A 20,532-nucleotide genomic window follows, 5' to 3' on the forward strand; every position below is an offset into this window, starting at 1 on the left:
AAACACGCAAATATATAATGTATATATAGTGTGTGTGTATATATATATATACAGTATATAGATATATTTCACATATATGCATGCATATATTTATATCACATGTTCTCTGCTCAATAATGAGTCTCACTAATGTAAAACAAAAGAAAATTCTATTTGGTCTCATTTATTTTAATATACTATACATATATTCCAAGGATAAAATATTAAATACAGACAAGGTTTGAAATAAAAAATTAAGTTTGTTAAAAAAAGGGCAATGAAACAGTAATAAATGACCATAAATAGTGGACGTTTTATTAATTCGCAGTGTAAATTTCCCACTTATTTTGCCACGGAAATACGGAAGGCCAAAAATGTTTCAATTTGATCCCATTTATGTCATGACAAAACTTTAACTTTGTGCTTTCCTTTTTTCTTTTTTTTTTTACTGACACAGAAACCACCCATCAGAAGAGATTTGTTTTTTTACTTAGCATACAAGGCAGTGCTATCCAGACTTTCATTGATTACAAATCTGTTTTTAACGTATTTCCTGTTTTTCCTTTTTGGTCCAACGGTCATGTTGGACCAAAAACCATGTTTACGACTCGTGTTTTTGTTTGTTCCACTTCCACCATCAAGTGACGGCTGGGCTGACAGGTACGATGTAACGGATGGCTACGAGAGAGAAGCAGCCGGTGGGATCACCATAAAGCTGAAGTCCGCGTATGTTACCTGGTTTGATGACTATTACCTGAACCTGAAGCCCGATGCCAACCCGAGAAATCCCTGGTTTCCTGAATTCTGGCAGCACCGCTTCCAGTGCAGGCTGAGAGGCCATCCTCAGGAGAACACGGTGTTCAACCGCACTTGCAGCTGTTAGTACCACAGAGTTGCAGCAACCTAATCTGTGGAGGAGGTGTGAGAAATGTTTGTTCTCATGGGTAAAACTGTGTTTTCTACAGGGAGAGAGTCTCTGCGCCACCAGTATGCCCAGGACACCAAAATGGGATTCGTCATAAACGCCATTTATTCCATGGCTTATGGCCTTCATGCCATGCAGCAGTCTCTCTGTCCAGGGTATAAGGTGTGGAGGACCCTTTGTTTCCCACTAAATAGTATTTCTTTGTAGTATTCCAACACATTGTCATCCCCAACTCGTTACATATGGACGTTTTTTGGCGTGATGGTTGTTCATAAAATCAAGGGTCCACAACCCTCGAGGTTCTGTACCGGATACACACTGGTCCTCGTAATGCACCCAGTACCGGTATCCTAACTCAGTACCCGTACCCTAACCTTAACCCGGTACTGGTTCGCGCCTGGTACCCCGTCTGGTTCCGATTTGGGTCCTGTACTGCATCCATTGACTGTATAAGTATGAACTGGACATAGCAAGCGTTGCTGTCCCCCTTGGTCCTCGCGAAATCAGGCCAGAGGCTCCGCCGTCACTTCCTGATCTGTCTACCGCCATAATGAACCGACTGTTGCCCTTCGAGTCACGCTGAGTCACGTTTTTACTGTCACTGATCATGAGTGAGCTTGTTCCAACTGGATCGAAGGCCATACCCTCCCTCTGATAGCAGCTTGGAAGAATCTGCCAATGAAACGTTCAAGGCGGGGCCAGCAGGAGCCACATGCTTTCACTGAGGCATCTGATTGGTCAGTTTAAAACTTGAATAACTTGCGATATAGAAAAAAATATCTTAAAAAAAATTAGGTTTAGAAAGAACGTGTTAAGAAGGACGCATCAGAGCAAGAATGGTTATTCTGAGAAATTTCTCAATGAAGGTCTATAGGACTTTGGCCTTCTTGCAACCCGCGGTTACTCCCTATTTGGAACACGAAAAGGGAGGGGTTGCTCATTCTAGTTCCTACTTATACAGTCAATGACCATATCTGGTCCGGTGTTGGGTTAGGGCACCAGTACCGGGTTTGGGTACCTGCAGCGCATTACAGTAGTGGACCAGTTCTGGTTCGTGGCCCGGCAGTTGGGGACCTGCAATTCAACACGAACACCCAGTACGTCGAAAAATTAGGAGTTAGGGACACCCAAAACGTCAAAAAGTGCTGTGGAGGGGTCCTTAACCAACGTTAATATGTGACAACTTGGGAGTGAGAAATTCACGTTTGTTTATCTCAAGGGTTTGTGTGAGAATATGAGACCCATCGATGGTCGCAAACTCCTTGATTTCCTGATGAAAACCAACTTCACCGGAGTCTCTGGGGAGACCATCCACTTTGACCAGAACGGTGACTCACCTGGCAGGTGAGGGTTCTTTTATAATAGAGGACTGGGGGCTCGAAAGGCAAACCCACCAGACAAATGAAAAGCGTGCCAACATGTGCCTCAGGTATGAAATCATGAACTTCAAGCAGATCGGTGAGAACGAATACTCGTACATCCATGTGGGAAGCTGGGATCAGGGAGGCCTTAAGATGAATGATGAGGAAATCTGGAGCAACAGCAGTGAAGTGATCCAGTCCGTCTGCTCTGAGCCCTGCCAGAAGGCACAAATCAAGGTAAGAGGAGCCCTCTCAACTCAATAGGGTTTGTGTTTAAACATAAAAAGGACTTTTTTGCTTTAAACATAACTTTTTCTCCGCTTTTCACAGAAGTTTTGTGCATTTTTATTCATATATAAGCTGTCATTTGTCAACTACTGACAGCAAAATTTTAATTTCATAATCTAGAGATTACAAAAAAAAACTGAATATTACAAAAAGAACGCAGCTTTTCTGTTATTGCTTTTTTTGTCTGATGATAATCACCAAGAAAAAATAGGTTCTTAAATTCTGGATCCGTCAAACAAACCCACACAGCAGTCTTAAATTGATCCCACGGGTTCGCAGGCCTAAAAAAGACAGCCCAATAAAATAATCAAGTACATCAGGGACTGAATTCAGCTTTCTGTTCAGATCTTAATCATATCCCATCTGTCCTCCTCTACGTCCTCCCTCCCAGTCTATCCAAATCACAAAGAACGCTTCGTTCTCTTTCCTTTTTAATTCTCCCAGAGGTCTCTCTCTTATCAGAAAAACCTCGTTCAGCAGTCAATACCTGCACTTTGTAGTTCAACAGGTTACATTGAAAGTACTTATAGTTTACAAGGATTTTCTGATTGCTTAAATTTAGAATGAAAAAAAGAACAGATGTGTTTCAATTCAATGAGTCAAAATCAATCTAAATCAACCAATGAAAGAAACCAAATCACCTTCAAAAAATAATTGCTTCAAAAAACACATTGAGTTTTGTTGCTTATTTCAGATTCCCACATTTAGAAACAAGGCACAAACCTGGTGTGGTGTTATTCTTAGCATCCATCCATCTATTTTCTTAATCCAGTATATCCCTTTTGGGGTCATGGGATTGCTGGAGCCTATCCTAGCTACTACTGGGCAAGGCAGGGTGATGGAGAGAAAATAGACTCCCCCCAATTTGTGTGTGCATGATTCTTGATTTGTAACTCTCTGTGTGTATAAATGCAGTTTTGTGTGCATAAGAAGCAATTTGTGTGTAATTTTTAAAGACGTATGCATAGTTAGTTTCAAGCTGTTGTAACTGTAATTTGTGCATGTGTAAATTGTATTTTTTTCAATTTCATAATTTTTGCACAAAATGTATAAGTTACAAATCAAGAATTACACACGCACAAATTGGGGTGATGGGGTACACTCTGAAGCGGTCGCCAGCACACCCTCACACCCAGAGACACTTAGTGTAACCAACCAGCCTCTGCTGGAGGAAGCCACACATGCATTGGGGTGAACATGCAAAGAAAGGTTAAGATTATGTAAATGAAAATAAATAAATAAATAAATAAAAAAAAAAAAATCATTTCTTGCTGTTTTATTATCAGTCATACATTTTCAAAGGGACACAAATGTGATTAATTGAACTTAAATACACTAAAACTGCTTTATATATATATATTTTTTTTGCTATTCATTCAAAATTTTAAGATACTTGTTACATATAATAAAAATAGTGACTGAAAACAACTTGTTTTGTGCATATATGGGACTTATTTCCTCTTACTATTGATAACATATAGTGACAGCTTTACTAGCTATATATACAGAGAAGAAAAAAAGTTTTTTTATCATGAATCAACTTCATTGCTGTAAAGTCTCTAGTTGACTTTAATGGTGATGACTTGGTTCATGAAGTGGAAACAAACAGGAGCAAAAAGGATTAAAATAAATTAAAGTTGGAGATTTGTTATAATAATTATAATAATAATTATACATTATTGCTGCACTGACCTTTTAAATTACATAATGTGGTATTAAATATATATATATATATATATATATATATATATATATATATATATATATACAATTCTTGAATGTTTATGAGTTGTAAAGATTTGAAATCCAAAAAAAAAAACTTTATTGATCTCTTTTCATGTTACGGGCAGATTTTCTTTTCATCACACATGGCAGTGACATGTGGTGCTATACTATAATGAGTTTATGAAAACTTGCCCTGCCATTTCCCCAAAGTTCCTTTAAAACGTTTCGTTAGATTTTTCCAGATATTTCAGAGATTTGAAACGCATCATCTCTGTCTTGTATATTTTGTGAGCAACGTTTATTTGACCTTAGCTGAAAAATGATGCTCTTTTTAGGTCTACTTATTTTCAAAAAAACCCATAAACTGCTCATATCGTTTTGATCAACCAACCAACTTTGAACCAAAACAGCTTTTTTGATCATTTTCCATCTTGTTTTTGTGCCACCCGCCGTCCTTACAGCCACGGCCAGAAGCATCATCAAACAGCTGCAGATGGTGCAGAAAAAGGCAGCAAGACATCTTACAAGAACCAAAGGAAGTGGTCTTATCCCACCAGTACCAAAGCTGCCCGTAATTCAAACAACTGATTTATAAAAATACTACCATTTGAGACGGATAAACAAACTTTAAAATGCATTAAAAAAATCAATAAAACTGGTGAGAAACAATTTGACTTTGGTTGCTGCTGCTGAGCTGAACTATTAGTTCTCCAATTAGAAAACAAATAAAGTGGAATAGAAAAAGAATTGATATGATCAAACTGTTTTTGATTACAGCATTTTAATGCTCGTATTTAGCAGATATTAGATTAACTTTATCAATATTGTGTTTTATAATGTATTAGATAAGGGGAAAAAGAAAAAATTACATTTAGATTTAGTTCATCAAATTGCATTTTCAATCAGATAAGAATGTTCTTATGAATTCTTTATCGTAGTTTTATAGTAGGATGAGAAACAAAAATATAATTGATTTTTTTAGTGTGTATGTGTTTAATTCTTGTGTATGGATGCCTGTAGGTGATCCGAAAAGGAGAAGTGAGCTGCTGTTGGACTTGTACTCCCTGCAAGGAGAACGAGTTTGTGTTTGATGAATACACTTGTCGAGCCTGCATCCTTGGCTCTTGGCCCACTGATGACCTCACTGGTAAAGACAAAAATCCTTTTTACTTTTACATTTATAAACCACAAACAATTCAGTCCCACAAGGAAATCAATGAAGTGTGTGTTTAACCGAGTGACTTGGACTTGAACGTGGGTCTTCAAAAGCTAACGGTTGTAAAAAGATTTTGCTGGAGCTTAAGCTTTTTACTTCAAAACCTTGTAAAAAAAATTTAAAATAAATAAATTACTTTTTTTAATAGTTGTTTTTTCCTGGAATAAATTAGCTTTTTCTTCCATTCAGAAAAAAAGTCATTAAAACGACTAGTTTCTTATTTTTTAACCCTGTAGAAATCAAGAAACCATTTTCTTCTAAACTGTCAAAAGTAATTTGATTATTTGTTTGTTCATTTTTAGGTGGGACTGATATATTATTAAAAAAATAAATAAATAAATAAAACAAAGGAACATTTTATTAAAACAAAAAAAAATTAAAAATATAATAAAATAAATGAAAACCAGGTCAAATTTGACCCTGTGGGTTCTCCAGGGTTACATTTTCTGTATCACTTTATAATCACTTTCCATTATAGCTACTTAACAAATAATAATGAACTTTTACTTATTGAGTTATAAATGAATTGTTAAATAAAAGTTAACAGTTTGTTAAGGATTTGTAAATGTACCTTATAGACAGGCAATAGATAACTGACAAGCTGTTAGCTGGTGAGTTATAAATGACCTTTTAACCTTTTAATTAACAATTTCTAACTGTATCTTTTTAATTAGTAATAGATTACAAATAAGCTAATGACTTAAGAATCGGTTACTATTTTACACATGTTACCAAGATGTTATTTTAAAGTTGTATCTATTCCTCCAAATAAAAATATACAAGTTAATAACTAATGATTGACTAATATATTAACTCACACTTTTTAAAATTGTATTTTTATCGTATATTATGTATATTCTTTGCTCCATTTTTAATGTCTTGTGGTTACACCATGCAAAAATGAAGCAACTTGACATCTAGCAAGTAGATACATAAAACCCACTGCAATAAAAATTAGTTTTTTTGTGTATTTAAGTATTATGATGGAGAACATATATTAAGAAAATTCCACTTTACAGTATTTATTTATTCAAATCATTGTAAATAAGGAGCAAATAAAAAAATGGCGTTTGAAAAAGAGCTCATTTGTGACGTAGAAAATACGATGGGTGGGCCACTAAATGCTTTTTGGCATAATCTTAATTAAAAGGCCACTGAGAAGTCTAAAAATAGCTCAAAAGATGACCCATGTAGGTCTTCAACAGTACTTTCTTGAAACTGAAACCCTTGAAGTGCATGCACACTTATCCTATAATTATCCTATAACTCTTTTGTAACTAGTACATTTATCCTAACTGGTTGAACGTTTTTTCTCCTTAGGTTGTGAACCGATTCCGGTGCAGTACGTGCGTTGGGGGGATCCAGAGCCCATCGCTGCTGTGGTCTTTGCCTGTCTGGGCCTGATGGCAACACTTTTTGTTACTTCTGTTTTTATAAAGTAAATTTATCCTATTTTTCTGCCCTCTACACTTTATTTCCATTTTTATCATCCATTTATTAGTCCTGTGCAGAGTTACAGGGATGCTGGAGCCTATCCCAGCTGTTTTAGGTCTCGTCATGCTGCCTGCCTGCCCATCACAGGCCTTCACAAAGACAGACACGTTTCATTTATGAGACAATTTAGGAACTAGTGTTTTCTTAACATGAGGCACTAGGGCTCACACCACTGTGCAGCACTCGTTATACAAGTCATGGATCAAAACATGAAATTGTCAAGAGAAAGAAGTAAATGAGTTAAGATGTTCGTGTCATGTTTGTTTACTTATTTAGAGGGACATACATCAATAATCTTTCTGGGGTCATACTGAGATCAAAATGTAGCTCATTAAATGGTCAATTTAGTGGTTTAAACTTTGTGTTTTCATGTAGGTTTTGGGACACTCCTGTGGTCAAGTCATCCAGCCGTGAGCTTTGCTACATCATTCTGGCTGGAATCTGCCTGGGCTACCTGTGCACTTTCAGTCTAATTGCTAAGCCACACATCATCTATTGCTACCTGCAGCGGCTGGGAATCGGCTTGTCCCCCGCCATGAGCTACTCTGCTCTGGTCACTAAGGTAAATTATTCATTACATTTCCTAATAGTGATTTGTATTCATTTGCCAATGTTGATCATGTTGATTGTTGTCAGTGTATTTTTGTGTGACAAACTACACTGTAGTGTTTTATTTAAGCCACTGAAAGTGCAAAACAAGTTTTTTGACATTTTTTTTCCCAAAACTACAGGTTTGACCTTATAAGTCGCTTATAAGATTGGTTTTTATCTTTTTATTTGTAAAATATATCTTATCCAGGTAATTTGCAGTTGATAAGGCAGGGATATCGAAAAAAAAAGAAAAAAAAAACATCAAGATGCTTCCTCCTGAAAACCCACTCCTACAACAAACATGTTTTTAGTGGTCTTAACATGTTCTTATGGTATTTTTCTGATGGAGGAGGACATAAATAAAGACAATTAAGCGTAAAATTGTATTTCTGGGTATGTCTTTCTTCAAATATCAGTGAAAAAAACTTTGAAGGTACTACGGCAAGCCACAAGCTCCTTTCTTTTTTCCATTTTGATGCATCCACTAGCAGACAAGTAGATCCATTAAAGGGTAACCAAACCCTAAATCAACCTTTTTTGGCTGTTGACCTCTATAAATTGGGATTTAAAGGTGCTGTCTGTTGGTCATTGCCAATTTTTTGACATATCAAAAAATAAACTTGTTGAATTTTTGAAAATATAGTCATAAAACTGTTTGTGTGCTTCCCCCTACAGGTTCAATCGGGGTATTACAGTTTAATTTCATGATCGGTCAAACCAATTAAGATCCACGATATGATCTGCATCTCCAGTAATGATAACAGTCCTGTCCTCCTCTGACTGGATTTTCAAATTTCAGCTGTGGGTGGAGTCAGCCTCCAACTTCCCTGTTTGGTTACCCTTTAACCTCCATTTTCCTCATCAGTGCTGGCATCAAACTCTAAACTGTAGAGGTGGATAGCTCTTGTTTGGTAGCGGTGGTTGCGGACAGTAAGCTAGCGGGAGAGAGTGTTAGCAGATGAAAAATGGGAATTGGGGCTGGAGTTATTCCACACTATTGGTCCCGCCCACAACTAAAATGCAAATTTCTAATGAACTACTGCTGCTTTGCAGAAACTATGTCCTAGAAAACGATACAGGTAAATCAATTTGGGCTAAAAGAATCATAATTATAATTGAAAGACTTTTTAAATAGATCAAAAGATTATCAGAGTGGAATTTTAAGACCAATTGGGTCCAGTCAACAATTTAAGGTGGCACAACAACTGATCCTGTTTGTAGAAACTCTGATTCAGTTTAGCCCAACTACATCCTTTATTCAGAAATACAACATATACACTTCAAATGCAACCTTTTTTTATATATAAAATAACAGATCAGTGAAAAAAGTCATTTAAACCCAAAGATTTTACAGTATATTAAAAAATTAAAAGCGTATTTTAAAAAAACAATAAAAAAAAAATCTTGTTTGCATTTTTGTCCAAAGCAGTTATAAAAAATATATATGTTGTTGTGTGGAAAACATAATTTGAAGATTTTATTTATTTTTTTGTTTCAATAGATTTTAGCAATATTTTTTTTTAATTGGAGTTGGTCAGACAAAAATACCTTTAGAAGTTTTTTGTTTCCATTCTATTTATCAGAATTGTTGTTGGCAGTAGGGAGGATTACTCATTGCTGATGTCTGTCTCTGCCATTACAGTTCTAATTTCTGATAGTCTTAGCATTTTTTTGCCAAGCAAAAATAAATCTTGGAAACAATAAAGCCACTTTCAGAAATTGGATGATATCCAGTCGCTAAGGAAGCGAGCACAAATTGATGATGAGTGTGTGGGTTGGTGCTGATATATAAAATCAGGGGCAAGGATTATTCCTGTGAATCAGTATGAGCGGTATTATCCACATTCTACAGCATGCCTAACCGTTTTATTTATTTTGTGATCCAGACCAACCGTATAGCACGCATCTTGGCAGGCAGCAAAAAGAAGATCTGCACCAAGAAACCTCGCTTTATGTCCGCCTGCGCACAATTGGTCATCGCCTTCCTACTCATCCTGCTGCAGCTGGGGATTATTGTGGCACTTCTTATCATTGAGCCCCCACAGGTGTGTGTTTTTGTTAATTTAACTTCCTTTCTGTAGAATTTCAGCAACTTTTTTGTTCTTTTCTTTTCAGGTGATCTATGACTACCCCAGTATCCGCGAAGTGCATTTAATCTGCAACCTGACCACCTTGGGGGTGGTGGCACCACTGGGCTACAATGGGTTGCTCATCCTCAGCTGCACCTTTTACGCCTTTAAGGTCATTTAGCAAAAAAAAAAAAAAATTTTGAGAGTAAAAAAATGTCCATAATTTTTTGTTTATTGTTTTCTTTTTTTCACCTTTTGCAGACCCGTAATGTACCGGCTAATTTTAACGAGGCCAAGTACATCGCCTTCACCATGTACACCACCTGCATTATCTGGCTGGCTTTTGTTCCCATTTACTTTGGATCCAACTACAAAATCATAACCATGTGCTTTAGTGTCAGCCTCAGTGCCACAGTGGCTCTCTGCTGCATGTTTGTCCCGAAGGTAAGACATAAAGACAAGAACGATTTTATCTTTTTTTTCTGTTACTGAACAAATTCATGTCTGTAAGGCCAAAAATGCAACACAAACAATGTTTTATTGTAATTAACAACATTGCACTGCATAGAAGTAACTGAAGACTAGAGATTTGACCTACAATGACTTCCAGTAGATAGGCAGTGAATAACTAAAATATCTGAATACACATAAAAAACAACATTTTTTTAAGGGAATACAGTATATGAGTGGGAAATGTTAGGGAACCCTAAACACAACCCTGAGGGATTCCATTTTTTACACTAATGAAAAAGCAGGGAGAGACTCAGGAGAACACACTCACTGTTTTACCAGATTGAGTTATCGATCCAGGCAGCCACAGATTCAGAGAAGTCACTGTTGCGCTACGTTCACACCGCCCTCAGCAATGCTTGTTTAAGAGACCACTTCCAATGAAAAGTCTACGTATATGCACCTTTCGGGCTTCTTCATTCTTGGATTTGGTTGGGACGCTTGGATCCATTTTAATTAAAGAAAGCGTCAACTAACTGAAAATTGATCATGGAAGTGGAGTTTGTAATGGCTGTTTGTGCCCAGCTAGAACTTTATGATTCCAAGTCTTTCATATATCGGAGTAGAGCTGTGAAAGAAAAACCTGGAGTAACGCTGCGTTCACACTCATGGCCCGCCCCTTTTCACTGTGAATTTACTGCTCGGCACCTGTCCAAAATTCTTTTGCCGCGACCGCATGTGGGAGAAGCTACTAGCTAATGCTTTTAGCCTGATCGCTACATGGAGCAGTGTTTGTGTTTATCTCACTTCCAGTGCATGGAAGAGACGGATGATGCTAAGAGATCAGGTTTATTTACTGTGAAGATCACGTCTCCATGTCTGGGTTTATGTGATCCTTCAAAGATTTTACCGGTACCGGGCGCTTCTATCTCACTCTGGGTGCTGTGTCTGAATGACAGCCGTTTCCACTGTGTTTCTGTGTCTCTGTGACTGATTTAAAAGGCTCTCTGTCCTGCATTGACCCAAGAGGGGAAAAAAATAAAATAAAATACCCTTTTTTATTTTAATATTGTCTCAATAAAAATAAGAAAAATATAACAACTTTCAGGAGGCCCACTGATTCTATTGATCTCCACAAGTTGTTTAGTTAATCTTAGAATTAAAACCAAATGTTTTGAAACCACGATATTACATTTGTACAACTTAAAATGCTATAAACAGCTTCATTTGTGGCTCATTTTTCTGACCAGGTGTACATCATGCTCGCCAAACCTGAAAAGAACGTCCGCAGTGCTTTCACCACGTCCACAGTTGTGCGGATGCACGTAGGCGACGCCAAAAAAGCCGCCAAAACTGGCAAACCCTCAAGCAGCATGGCCAACCTCTTCCGGCGCAGCGGCTCCACACAGGATAACGTAAGGTATGGGAATCAAAGTCTGAGGATAAAAGAAGACGAGGCATCCTTATATGTACGACACCTTTTATACACACATCCCAGCCATCAGATATGGACTTTTTTGTCTTTGGTTTTTGTGGGTTGTAAGCTACGTCATGGAAGTGACAGATCTGTCCAAACACTGTTCAGACTGGAACATTGAAGCTGTCAGAGCTGAAATGGAAAAAAAAACTGCACTGAGAAAAGCTTATCTCATTTGGGTTACGTATTCCCAAAAGAAACTTGCAGCCTTTAAGGATTTCTCTTTCTAGGGAAGAAAAAAGAAAATTTTAAAAAATATAGAACAGAAGATAATAGAGAGAGAAAATGTTTAAAAAATAGAATGTCATAGCTCATAATTTTCTCCACGTGTTGCAGCTCCAATGGGAAATCAGTGACATGGGGACAGAACGAGCGCAGCTACAGACCAAACTTATGGAAGAGGATGTCGTTCCACATCAAGAAGAAGGAGGCCGTGGAGGTGAACCAGACGGCCATCATCAAGCCCTTTTCTAAGGAAGACGCTCCCGCGGACGGCGGTTCCAAAGAGGAGTACGAAGAGCCACAAGTGTCTCAGTCTCTGCCCTGCTATCCTTCACAGTCACCTCAGGCCGCCGCCGGCGAGCATTCGTCAAAGGCGAGAGTCCTCCAGAGGGAAGACAGCGACAAGGAGGCACAGATTCTGCCGACATATGCGCCCGAGCATCCTGCTGGGATCAGACGAAGAGGCGGGGAGAACAGTCAGGCTGCCGGTTTCGTCGACGCCGGAGATATCAGCATCATAAGTGTGGGTGACATTGGCCAAACTCAAGGTGCCACAATCATGGACCAAATCAGCTGCGTGGTTAACCGCTTCACCGCCAACATCAACGAGCTGAACACCATGATGCTTCCAGGAGGAGCCGCCGTCAGTGGCGCCCTCCCCGATGGGGATTCCTCCCAGGGTGCACCGCAGTACCTCACCCCCAGGGGCAGGCAGGGCCCCCCCACCGCCACCACATACGCCGAGGTGACGGCCAGCTTCTGTGACAATCCAGCCAGTAAGATCTACGAGCACCTGGCCGGAACCAGGCGGGCCAGAGATCCGGAGGAGCTGATGGCTCTCACCCCACCCTCCCCGTTTAGAGACTCATCTCTGAGCTCTAATGGCAGCTCCCCCCCTTCAGTATCCCCCCCTTCTGAGGCGGAATACGACCAGCTGCTGCTCAAACATTACAGCCAGAGCTCCTCCTCGCTCTAAACCGTCCTCTGGACGGGTTTTGAGCCTTCTCAGACTGCAGAAACTGTCGTTTTTTTCTGCACATTTTGTACAATCCCATTTTAGAGACTGAATTCTCGTTTGACTCATAAGACGGCAAAAGCTCTTTTTTTTTTTTCATTTTTTCATAGTCCAACGAAATTTTCAAAAAAAATCACTGCTTTCTTCTGCAACTTATGCTAAAATCATGGGCATTTTTTAGGTGACACCTCAGTTTGAAACTCCAAAGACGACACCAATGAGCTAAAATGACCAGAAGAGGAAAAACTTCATTACTTTTTTTTTCTATTTTGAAACTTCAACCAGAACTGTCAAAAACTGTTTATGTTAATATTGCAAATATGTCTTAATATTGCATGTTTCTTAAGAATTGTTGGTGTTAGAATTTACTGCAGAATTTTTACAATTACTATTGTTAGATTTTAATTGATATTACACAAATCAATCAATCTCCCAAACCCTTAATGTTTTAGATGCATCCTGAAAAAAGAAAAACAATCAAAATTGCCTTTTTGATACTTACATAATTTTCTAAAACCTGACTTTTCTGTCAATCATGAAAAAAAGGTAGAAATGCTGCAAAAAAAAAAATGCACTTTTATATTTTCAAGGCAGGGACTTTGAAAAAAAAAAAAAAAAAGCATGCAATGATAAACCTTTTACACCTCCAAGTCTCAGCGGACGACATTATCAGGTTAAAAACCCACAATTAGCTTATGAACTACTTTTTTTTTTTTTTTGGATACTCTTATCTAATTGTGACTTAGCTGAATGTATAATGAGATGTGGTTTGTTGTGGACCAAAATAACTCTCAGGATGAGTCTGAACCAAAAACCGTTGCCACTTTTCATCCTGCAGAATAGGCCCCCGTCACACGTGTTGGCTCCAATCAATCCATGTTAGCATTCTCTGACATATAATTGCAGAGTTCTTTTATAATATTGTCTTGTTAAACCTCTGAGTTCATAGTAGCAAAAATAATGACACATTATTCATTTTACAGTGTTTAACATATAAAAGAAACTGTCACGTGGACATGCCTGATGCTTCCAGCCTTTATTTTAGTTCAAATGTGCCAATATCTTATTGCATTGTTTTTCTTTTATTTAACTTTAAGCTTATTTATTGATTTAATGCTTCAGTTTATTAGAAAATATGGTTCTTGTTGTGCTAAAAAGGTGTTTCTGCCTCTATAGAATGTAAATAACTGAAACCCTCAACGGGGTTTGCAGGTTTTTAACTTTTAGAAAGTAACTGGTTCATTTTTTGTTGTAGCTGTAGCTATCTTATTTCATTCTGCTTGCTTACTTTTTTAAAAAAAATATTTATATATATATAAAAAGGCTTTAGACACGCTTTTGTTTGTTATGCCTGCAGAAGGATGTGCTGCTGTGTGGTTTGTTCCTTTGAGGTATTTTTAAAATGAGTTTGCAATATAATCATAAGGATTTATTATGTTTGCATGCAGATCCAACTCCGATAATGCAGATGCAGACTAGTCTTTGTGCCAGTAACTACTGATGTAATCTGCAGAATGTTTGGCTTATCTTTTCATCTTCCTGTCAGATAGCCTGAGTAAACAAACGGGGTTGTCCCGTATTAAAGAAATTCATCCAAAATGACTTTTATTTTTATTATTACAGTCCGTTTTAATTTCTAGTAGAATGTTTTTTGGAATGCATTTTGTTTTAATTATTAAAGTCATTTTATGTCAATATTTTATAGAGTATATTCAACATTTTGACGTCAGGTTTTTAATTTTTCAGTTTTATCAAGATGTTTGAAGACATTTTATACTCTTTTACTTTAGGAAACTTTTTATCATGATCATAAATATGTCTAAAAGTGAAAGTAAAATACATTTTCATGGACACTGTTCATAAAAAATACACAACACTTTTAGCCAGTTTTGCTCCAAAAGTTGCACACACAAAAAAATCATTTTGAAATGCAGCCAGACCTACAGTAGAGGCCTCACTTTACACATTATTACACATTATTAAATTAAGAGAAAACTAGCTGCACACATTAATGCACATATAGTTATTCAAAGCTCTAAAATGATGTACTTTTGGACAGAATGTTGCACTTGTCGAAATGTAAAGAATACAATAAAAATATGAAGAATTCACAAACTACAGAAACATGTTTTCAGCTTGTAGGACAAAGTGTTACCTTCCTTTAATAGTTTTACTGTAAAGAAACACACATTTTTTCAGTTTTTCAACATATCAAATTAGTATAATGGTTTAAATTATTTTTTATCTTGAAAATTAAGTAATATATATTTTGTATGTGAAAAAAATCCACAGTGTTTTTTTTTTTACTTATTTTAAATAAAAATAAAAAAATTAAATAAAATGTTAATTAACAGTTGCTAAAAGCTCTTAGCATAATTTTTTTTTAATCTGCTAAAGCTACAGGGTTGAGCTTCTGCCATAACCCTCTCCTCCACTTGTCATATTTTTGACAAAAATAAAAAAAGCAATATTTTTAATCAAAATCTTGAGCCCGTCGATTAATTTGTGTAATCAATTAATATTGTGTATGCTGGTCCATCAGCGCTCTAGCCTTAGCTAAAATCTGTGCTGCTTCTTTGCTAATGGCAAGAGAAACTCATTAATAATAAGTATCATAAAACGGTCTCAAATACTTACTTTTGATCATTTAATTTGTAATGTCTTTCCACTCTAATGTACTCATTTACCACTCTTCTAAAGCCACTTCTGCCTGTATACGTATTTATTATTCACAGATGAAAGAATTGAGAAAATACCAACAGGTGATTTCTTTGATTAAACAAACAAACATTGATTTTTACTTGGAGGAACACATTTAGGAGCTATTATTTAAGCATCTCCTTTTGATCAAGCATCATTAAAAAGACAATACTGTCAGTAGTTGGGCCATTGGGTCCCTTTAAAGCAGCTGAGTGAATTACAATCAAATACATTTCAGCTAATGGAGATTTTCTTCTGTAAACACCTCTCTGTTTCAAAACTAATCAATGACTTTCTAAAAGAGCATCCTTTAGAAATCACAGTTTAGTGATTACTTTACTGTTAAAAGGGCAATCAATCCACTCCAATGAAAACAGTTTTTGTGTGTTTTAACATGTTCTTGTGGCGTTCTTTTAATAATGAGAGTTTTAGATTAAAACTTAATTTCTGAGAATTTTTTTATTCAAATCAGGATGAATCGTGAATCGATGAATTGTGACTCAGCAATTAAAATGGGCGAGCCAACGTTTCCTTTCTCTGCTCCATCCTGATGCATAAACAAACATATCCATGTATCCCTTTATTTTCCTCGTCCGAGCTCTCATTTGGCTCAAAACTTCACCGGTAATGTTAGCTTGGGGGGCAAAAGCATGTAAACAAAGAGATGATGGGACATCAGCTGAGGCTTACTTCAACAGCCTACATGGAGGAACAAGTCAGAGACGAATTTCTGACATTTTCCTGCTGCTCTCCAGGAACTATTTTGCAGAAAATCACAAGTTTTTTTTTTAATTTTGTCTAAAAATCTCATAATTAAAGACAAATGATTTTTCCAATGGATCAAAATATGATGAGAATAGGACTTAATACTTAATTAAGGTCAATAGACTTCATTTCTGGATAAAACGTTTCACTTCTTAGCCAAATGTCTGGTAAATAAACTATACATAAATATATTTTAAGATTACATTTAAAATATATTTTAAATTTACATTTCCAAATTTTTGTGATTTATCATAGTAACAAGATGTTGAAAAAATGATGGCAAATATTTTCGAATAAACTGGTTTAAGCTGTTTTGACGCATGATTACAATAATGAGAAAAAATGAATAAAATACAGTTTAATGAGCATAACTTGTTGATATAAAAATTTGTGCCACAGCAGAGGCGTCCAGGAAACGCGCCTTCTCCAAAGTGCGCAGCCAGCGCGCAGCTCCACAGAGGCGAGACGAGGTCACAAGTTTCCAAACTCTTCCCCTGCAGAAATCTCCGGCTCCGGACAGAGAGAGAGGGCGGTTCCCACCCCCACCACCTCCTGACACTCACACGGAACTTAAACGCAAACATCTTACCGAGTCAGAGTTTCATGAAGTTTGTGCGTCGGACAGACTGGCGGGCGGAATGACTAATCATCCATTACGCACGAACGGAATGCAGAGTCTGCAGAAAGAACACCTGTACAAGGTGCTGGTTATTGGAGACCTCGGGGTGGGGAAGACCTCCATCATCCGGCGGTACGTGCACCAGACTTACTCCACAAACTACAGAGCCACAATCGGAGTGGATTTCGCCCTGAAAGTGCTGAACTGGGACTCGGAGACCGTCCGGCTCCAGCTGTGGGACATTGCAGGTGAGAGCAAGCAGCCAAAACGACTAAAGCAGAAATCTCCCATGTAATTGTGATGGATTTCAACAACACAATGAATTTGGTTCAAGTTCCTGTACCGGTCCCCAGCCCGGAAAAAATAAATTTATTTTTAAAAAAAGTGAAAAAGAAGCTGATCAAACTCTAAAAACACAAACTTGGACATCAATGTCAGTTCCTGAAAAGCTGATGGTTTGATAACACGTGGCTGACAGTTAAGCATGACTTGTAAAATGATGAAATGTGCATTGTCACTGTGGATCTGGTGAGAGGAAGTTCTCTCACACATTTGTTGAAGGAAGGAGGCCTCAGTTACTGGATCATCCATTCAAGGTATGATGTTATTTCACGTGAATAGAATCATGTGAAAAAGATTTAAAGGCCAGTCACATTGTACGTCTAAAAACAGATAGACTCACATAACACACCCTTAGAATCACAAACTTCTTTTTTTGGACGTTACAAGTTTAAAGACTAGATTTCATTTAGTACACAGGTCATATAACGCTGGAAGTGGCACGGTGTCATGTGACATACAAAGTGCTGTCACACCACCTTGAATATCTTGCATGAAAAGCAGAACTTCCATGATGTAGATGGTAATATTAACTTCTTTTTTTTCTATAAAAACTAAAAGAGAAGTATTCCTCAGACTGTATGTATGTATGCGCTCTGTTTGAGACAAACTCTTGTTACATAGCAACCAAAGTGCTGAAGATTTCCTCCATTTCCAGCAAAGTTATGCAATCGTTCCATAAACACTTAGAAAACACATGTTATTATCTTTTTTTATGAACAGACACAAGCAACTGCATTCAGGGTTTATTAAAGAGCAACAGTCAGACCTCAGGAATGTGTCGTCTCATTAAAAAGCCGAACAGAAAACTCCAGTCTTGATGCTCGCTTGCATTGCTCACTGGGCTTCAAACGCAGAGAAAAACAAGGAGGAGCTCTCTTCCAATGATGCCCGGTATGTCCACGGACTAATGCTGCGATCATGAATGCAGCTGCCACCGCGCGACGGGGAGGCGTGGGCAGAATCTTCAAGATTTTATGCTGTCACTTCACTTTTGTTGAAAATCTTTGGCGTGGTCATGAATGAAGATGTTCTGTCTTCTTTGCATTCTTCATCAACAGTCACATTACACCAAATATACTTTCCCACAGAAAATTTGTATTTGACTCACAGTGCCAATGACTGTATAACTACATTCACCCACGTACACAATTCTGTCCAAGTATAACACACTTATAAGGGCTTAAAGCATAACATAAAACATATAGGGTATTGAATGTGCTGTGCTGGAGTTTCTCTCCTCTAAAGGTGCATTCACACCGAACGAGATTCGCACGGTGGATGCGGCCACTTTCAATTATTAATCAATGGAACATGTGCGACATGAAGCAATTTGAGTGTAATTTGAGTGACGGGCGTGGCCAAAAATTAAATATCTGATGTTTGAAAGGTCGCTGCGTCCCATCTGCCAATGAAGAACTCAGCTATGGGCACGTGATGTTTTCGAAACTTTAAAAAAAAGTAAAAAAGGTCTTCTAATTTTATTTTTTTCCCTCGGGTTAATACTAAGTCACAGAGACACAGAAACACAGTGGAAGCGGCTGTCATACAGACACAGCCCTTGTGACAGGAAAATCTTTTAATAGTAATCATACAAACCCAAACATGGAGACATGATTAGAGATGTTTTAGTAGAACTGCTCACAATAAATAAACCTTATTTTGTGTCTTCCATACATTCTAAATGACACCATTCCTTGTCATTTTAACTTTTTCTCAAAACCTCTTCGGTGTAAAAATATAACTGCCACCTCCTAATTACAACGCAGCACGGTGACATTCCGGGATACGTGACCATAGTCTAACGTGGTTGCTTTTTCTTGGTGTCTTTTGCTCGTCCCAGGTCAGGAACGTTTCGGGAACATGACCCGAGTGTATTACCGGGAAGCCATGGGGGCCTTCATCGTGTTCGATGTGACGCGGCCCACAACCTTTGAGGCGGTCATAAAGTGGAAGGAAGACCTGGATTCTAAAGCCATGCTGGCCAATGGAAGCAGCATAGCCACCGTGCTGCTGGCCAACAAGTGTGACCAGAGCCGAGACCTCACCAGCAACGGTACCAAAATGGACCAGTTCTGCAAGGACCACGGCTTCGTGGGCTGGTTTGAGACATCAGCAAAGGTGAATATAATTACGTTTTTTTTTTGTTGTTCGTGATGAAAGGAACACATTTTACACTTGTACTGGATAATTAAAAAATATCCCAATTTACAGCATTTATATTCTTTAAAATTCTCATTAAATTTGTTTTATAGGACGTAGTTTCTGCAGAGCGTCAGGGTTTCATCAGAAATTCCCCTCTAAGTTGTGGGCTGGACTGTTGATGGAGAGTAAGCCCACCCCCACTTCCCATCATCCTTTTCAGCCCCAACCTAACAATACTGGTGCAACAAAAACAGCAATCAAAATGTGATCTATCCAATCTGTATATTTGTGAGCCAGAATCTAGGAAAACGACGACGTACATGGATCTAGTCATCTACAAGTAGATGCATCAGAATGGAGCGGAGTAGGGCTGGTTGTAGCTTCTACGTCACAAATACAACATTTTTATATCTATTTTACATTAATTTGAACAAAGAAATATTCAGAAATACAATTGTAAACCTAATTTTCTCTATAAATGCCCTCCATCATCTGAAAAATACCACGAGTACACACTAAAACCACATTAAAACACAATTTTCCTTTTATATCACAGCTTACAGCTTATACACGTTCGTTCTTCCTTTACCTACTTAACGTTCAGAGGAAGTTGTTATATTAAACACAGATTTGAAACACAGTGATGAAATTGTTCTAAAATGAGAGCCAGATAATACTGTTTGATATAATTTAACATAAGAGGCACACACCATTGATCAAAGCAGATTGAGCTGCTAATTTCTTGGTTATTCTTGGTTGGTTAAATACTCAACAATCCGTCATTTAGCTGTTTGACTGCAGAAAATGACAAAAGACTTAAAGGGGTCGTACCATGATTTTCTTCACTTCTTCTGAGTAAACTATATCCACATAAATTATTATATATTACCTTTAGAACACTAAAATACAAATTATTTATGAAATATGAATTATTTTTGCAGACTCTTTTCAAACCCGAGAGTGAAACGACTCGATCTCTGAGGCTCCGCCTTTCGCTCCCTTTCATGACATCATCCTAGAACCGTCCTCGTTAGCATGTCACCCACGAAAAAGAAAATATTAATATTAACTAGAGAAAATTGCATTTCCTGCGGAAATACGTTTGATTGCAGTTTTGCAGAAGGTGGTTTCTTTAATTGCTTCATTGCATAA

General features: G+C 37.6%; 2 protein-coding genes across 2 annotated transcripts in view; both read left to right on the forward strand.

Moving 5' to 3' along the window:
* The window catches only part of grm5a (glutamate receptor, metabotropic 5a), a 25,373-nt gene extending 10,866 nt beyond the window's left edge, over positions 1-14,507 (forward strand). Inside the window, exons 7-18 of the mRNA XM_024266137.2 lie at positions 622-857; positions 945-1,066; positions 2,124-2,248; positions 2,334-2,502; positions 5,299-5,425; positions 6,815-6,932; positions 7,364-7,550; positions 9,466-9,624; positions 9,695-9,820; positions 9,910-10,092; positions 11,349-11,518; positions 11,912-14,507. Coding sequence (XP_024121905.1) covers positions 622-857; positions 945-1,066; positions 2,124-2,248; positions 2,334-2,502; positions 5,299-5,425; positions 6,815-6,932; positions 7,364-7,550; positions 9,466-9,624; positions 9,695-9,820; positions 9,910-10,092; positions 11,349-11,518; positions 11,912-12,773 — 2,584 coding nt within the window. The 3' untranslated portion in view covers positions 12,774-14,507. The remainder of the gene's footprint in view (positions 1-621; positions 858-944; positions 1,067-2,123; positions 2,249-2,333; positions 2,503-5,298; positions 5,426-6,814; positions 6,933-7,363; positions 7,551-9,465; positions 9,625-9,694; positions 9,821-9,909; positions 10,093-11,348; positions 11,519-11,911) is intronic.
* A 2,173-nt stretch (positions 14,508-16,680) lies between these two features.
* Positions 16,681-19,651, forward strand: rab38b (RAB38b, member of RAS oncogene family). Its single transcript, XM_024265955.2, has 2 exons — positions 16,681-17,144; positions 19,079-19,651. The coding sequence occupies exons 1-2, from the start codon at positions 16,916-16,918 to the stop codon at positions 19,390-19,392; spliced, it is 543 nt and encodes a 180-aa protein (XP_024121723.1). The 5' UTR covers positions 16,681-16,915; the 3' UTR covers positions 19,393-19,651.
* The last annotated feature ends 881 nt before the right edge of the window (positions 19,652-20,532 follow it).

Source organism: Oryzias melastigma, linkage group LG14 (genome assembly GCF_002922805.2).
Source record: "Oryzias melastigma strain HK-1 linkage group LG14, ASM292280v2, whole genome shotgun sequence".
Lineage (NCBI taxonomy): Eukaryota > Metazoa > Chordata > Actinopteri > Beloniformes > Adrianichthyidae > Oryzias > Oryzias melastigma.

Bases quoted from the DNA above. Each gene is read 5' to 3' on its own strand.
- rab38b (XM_024265955.2), top strand. From the start codon at position 16,916: ATGACTAATCATCCATTACGCACGAACGGAATGCAGAGTCTGCAGAAA. The intron at 17,145-19,078 runs GTGAGAGCAAGC...TGCTCGTCCCAG, and splicing joins CCAGCTGTGGGACATTGCAG to GTCAGGAACGTTTCGGGAAC.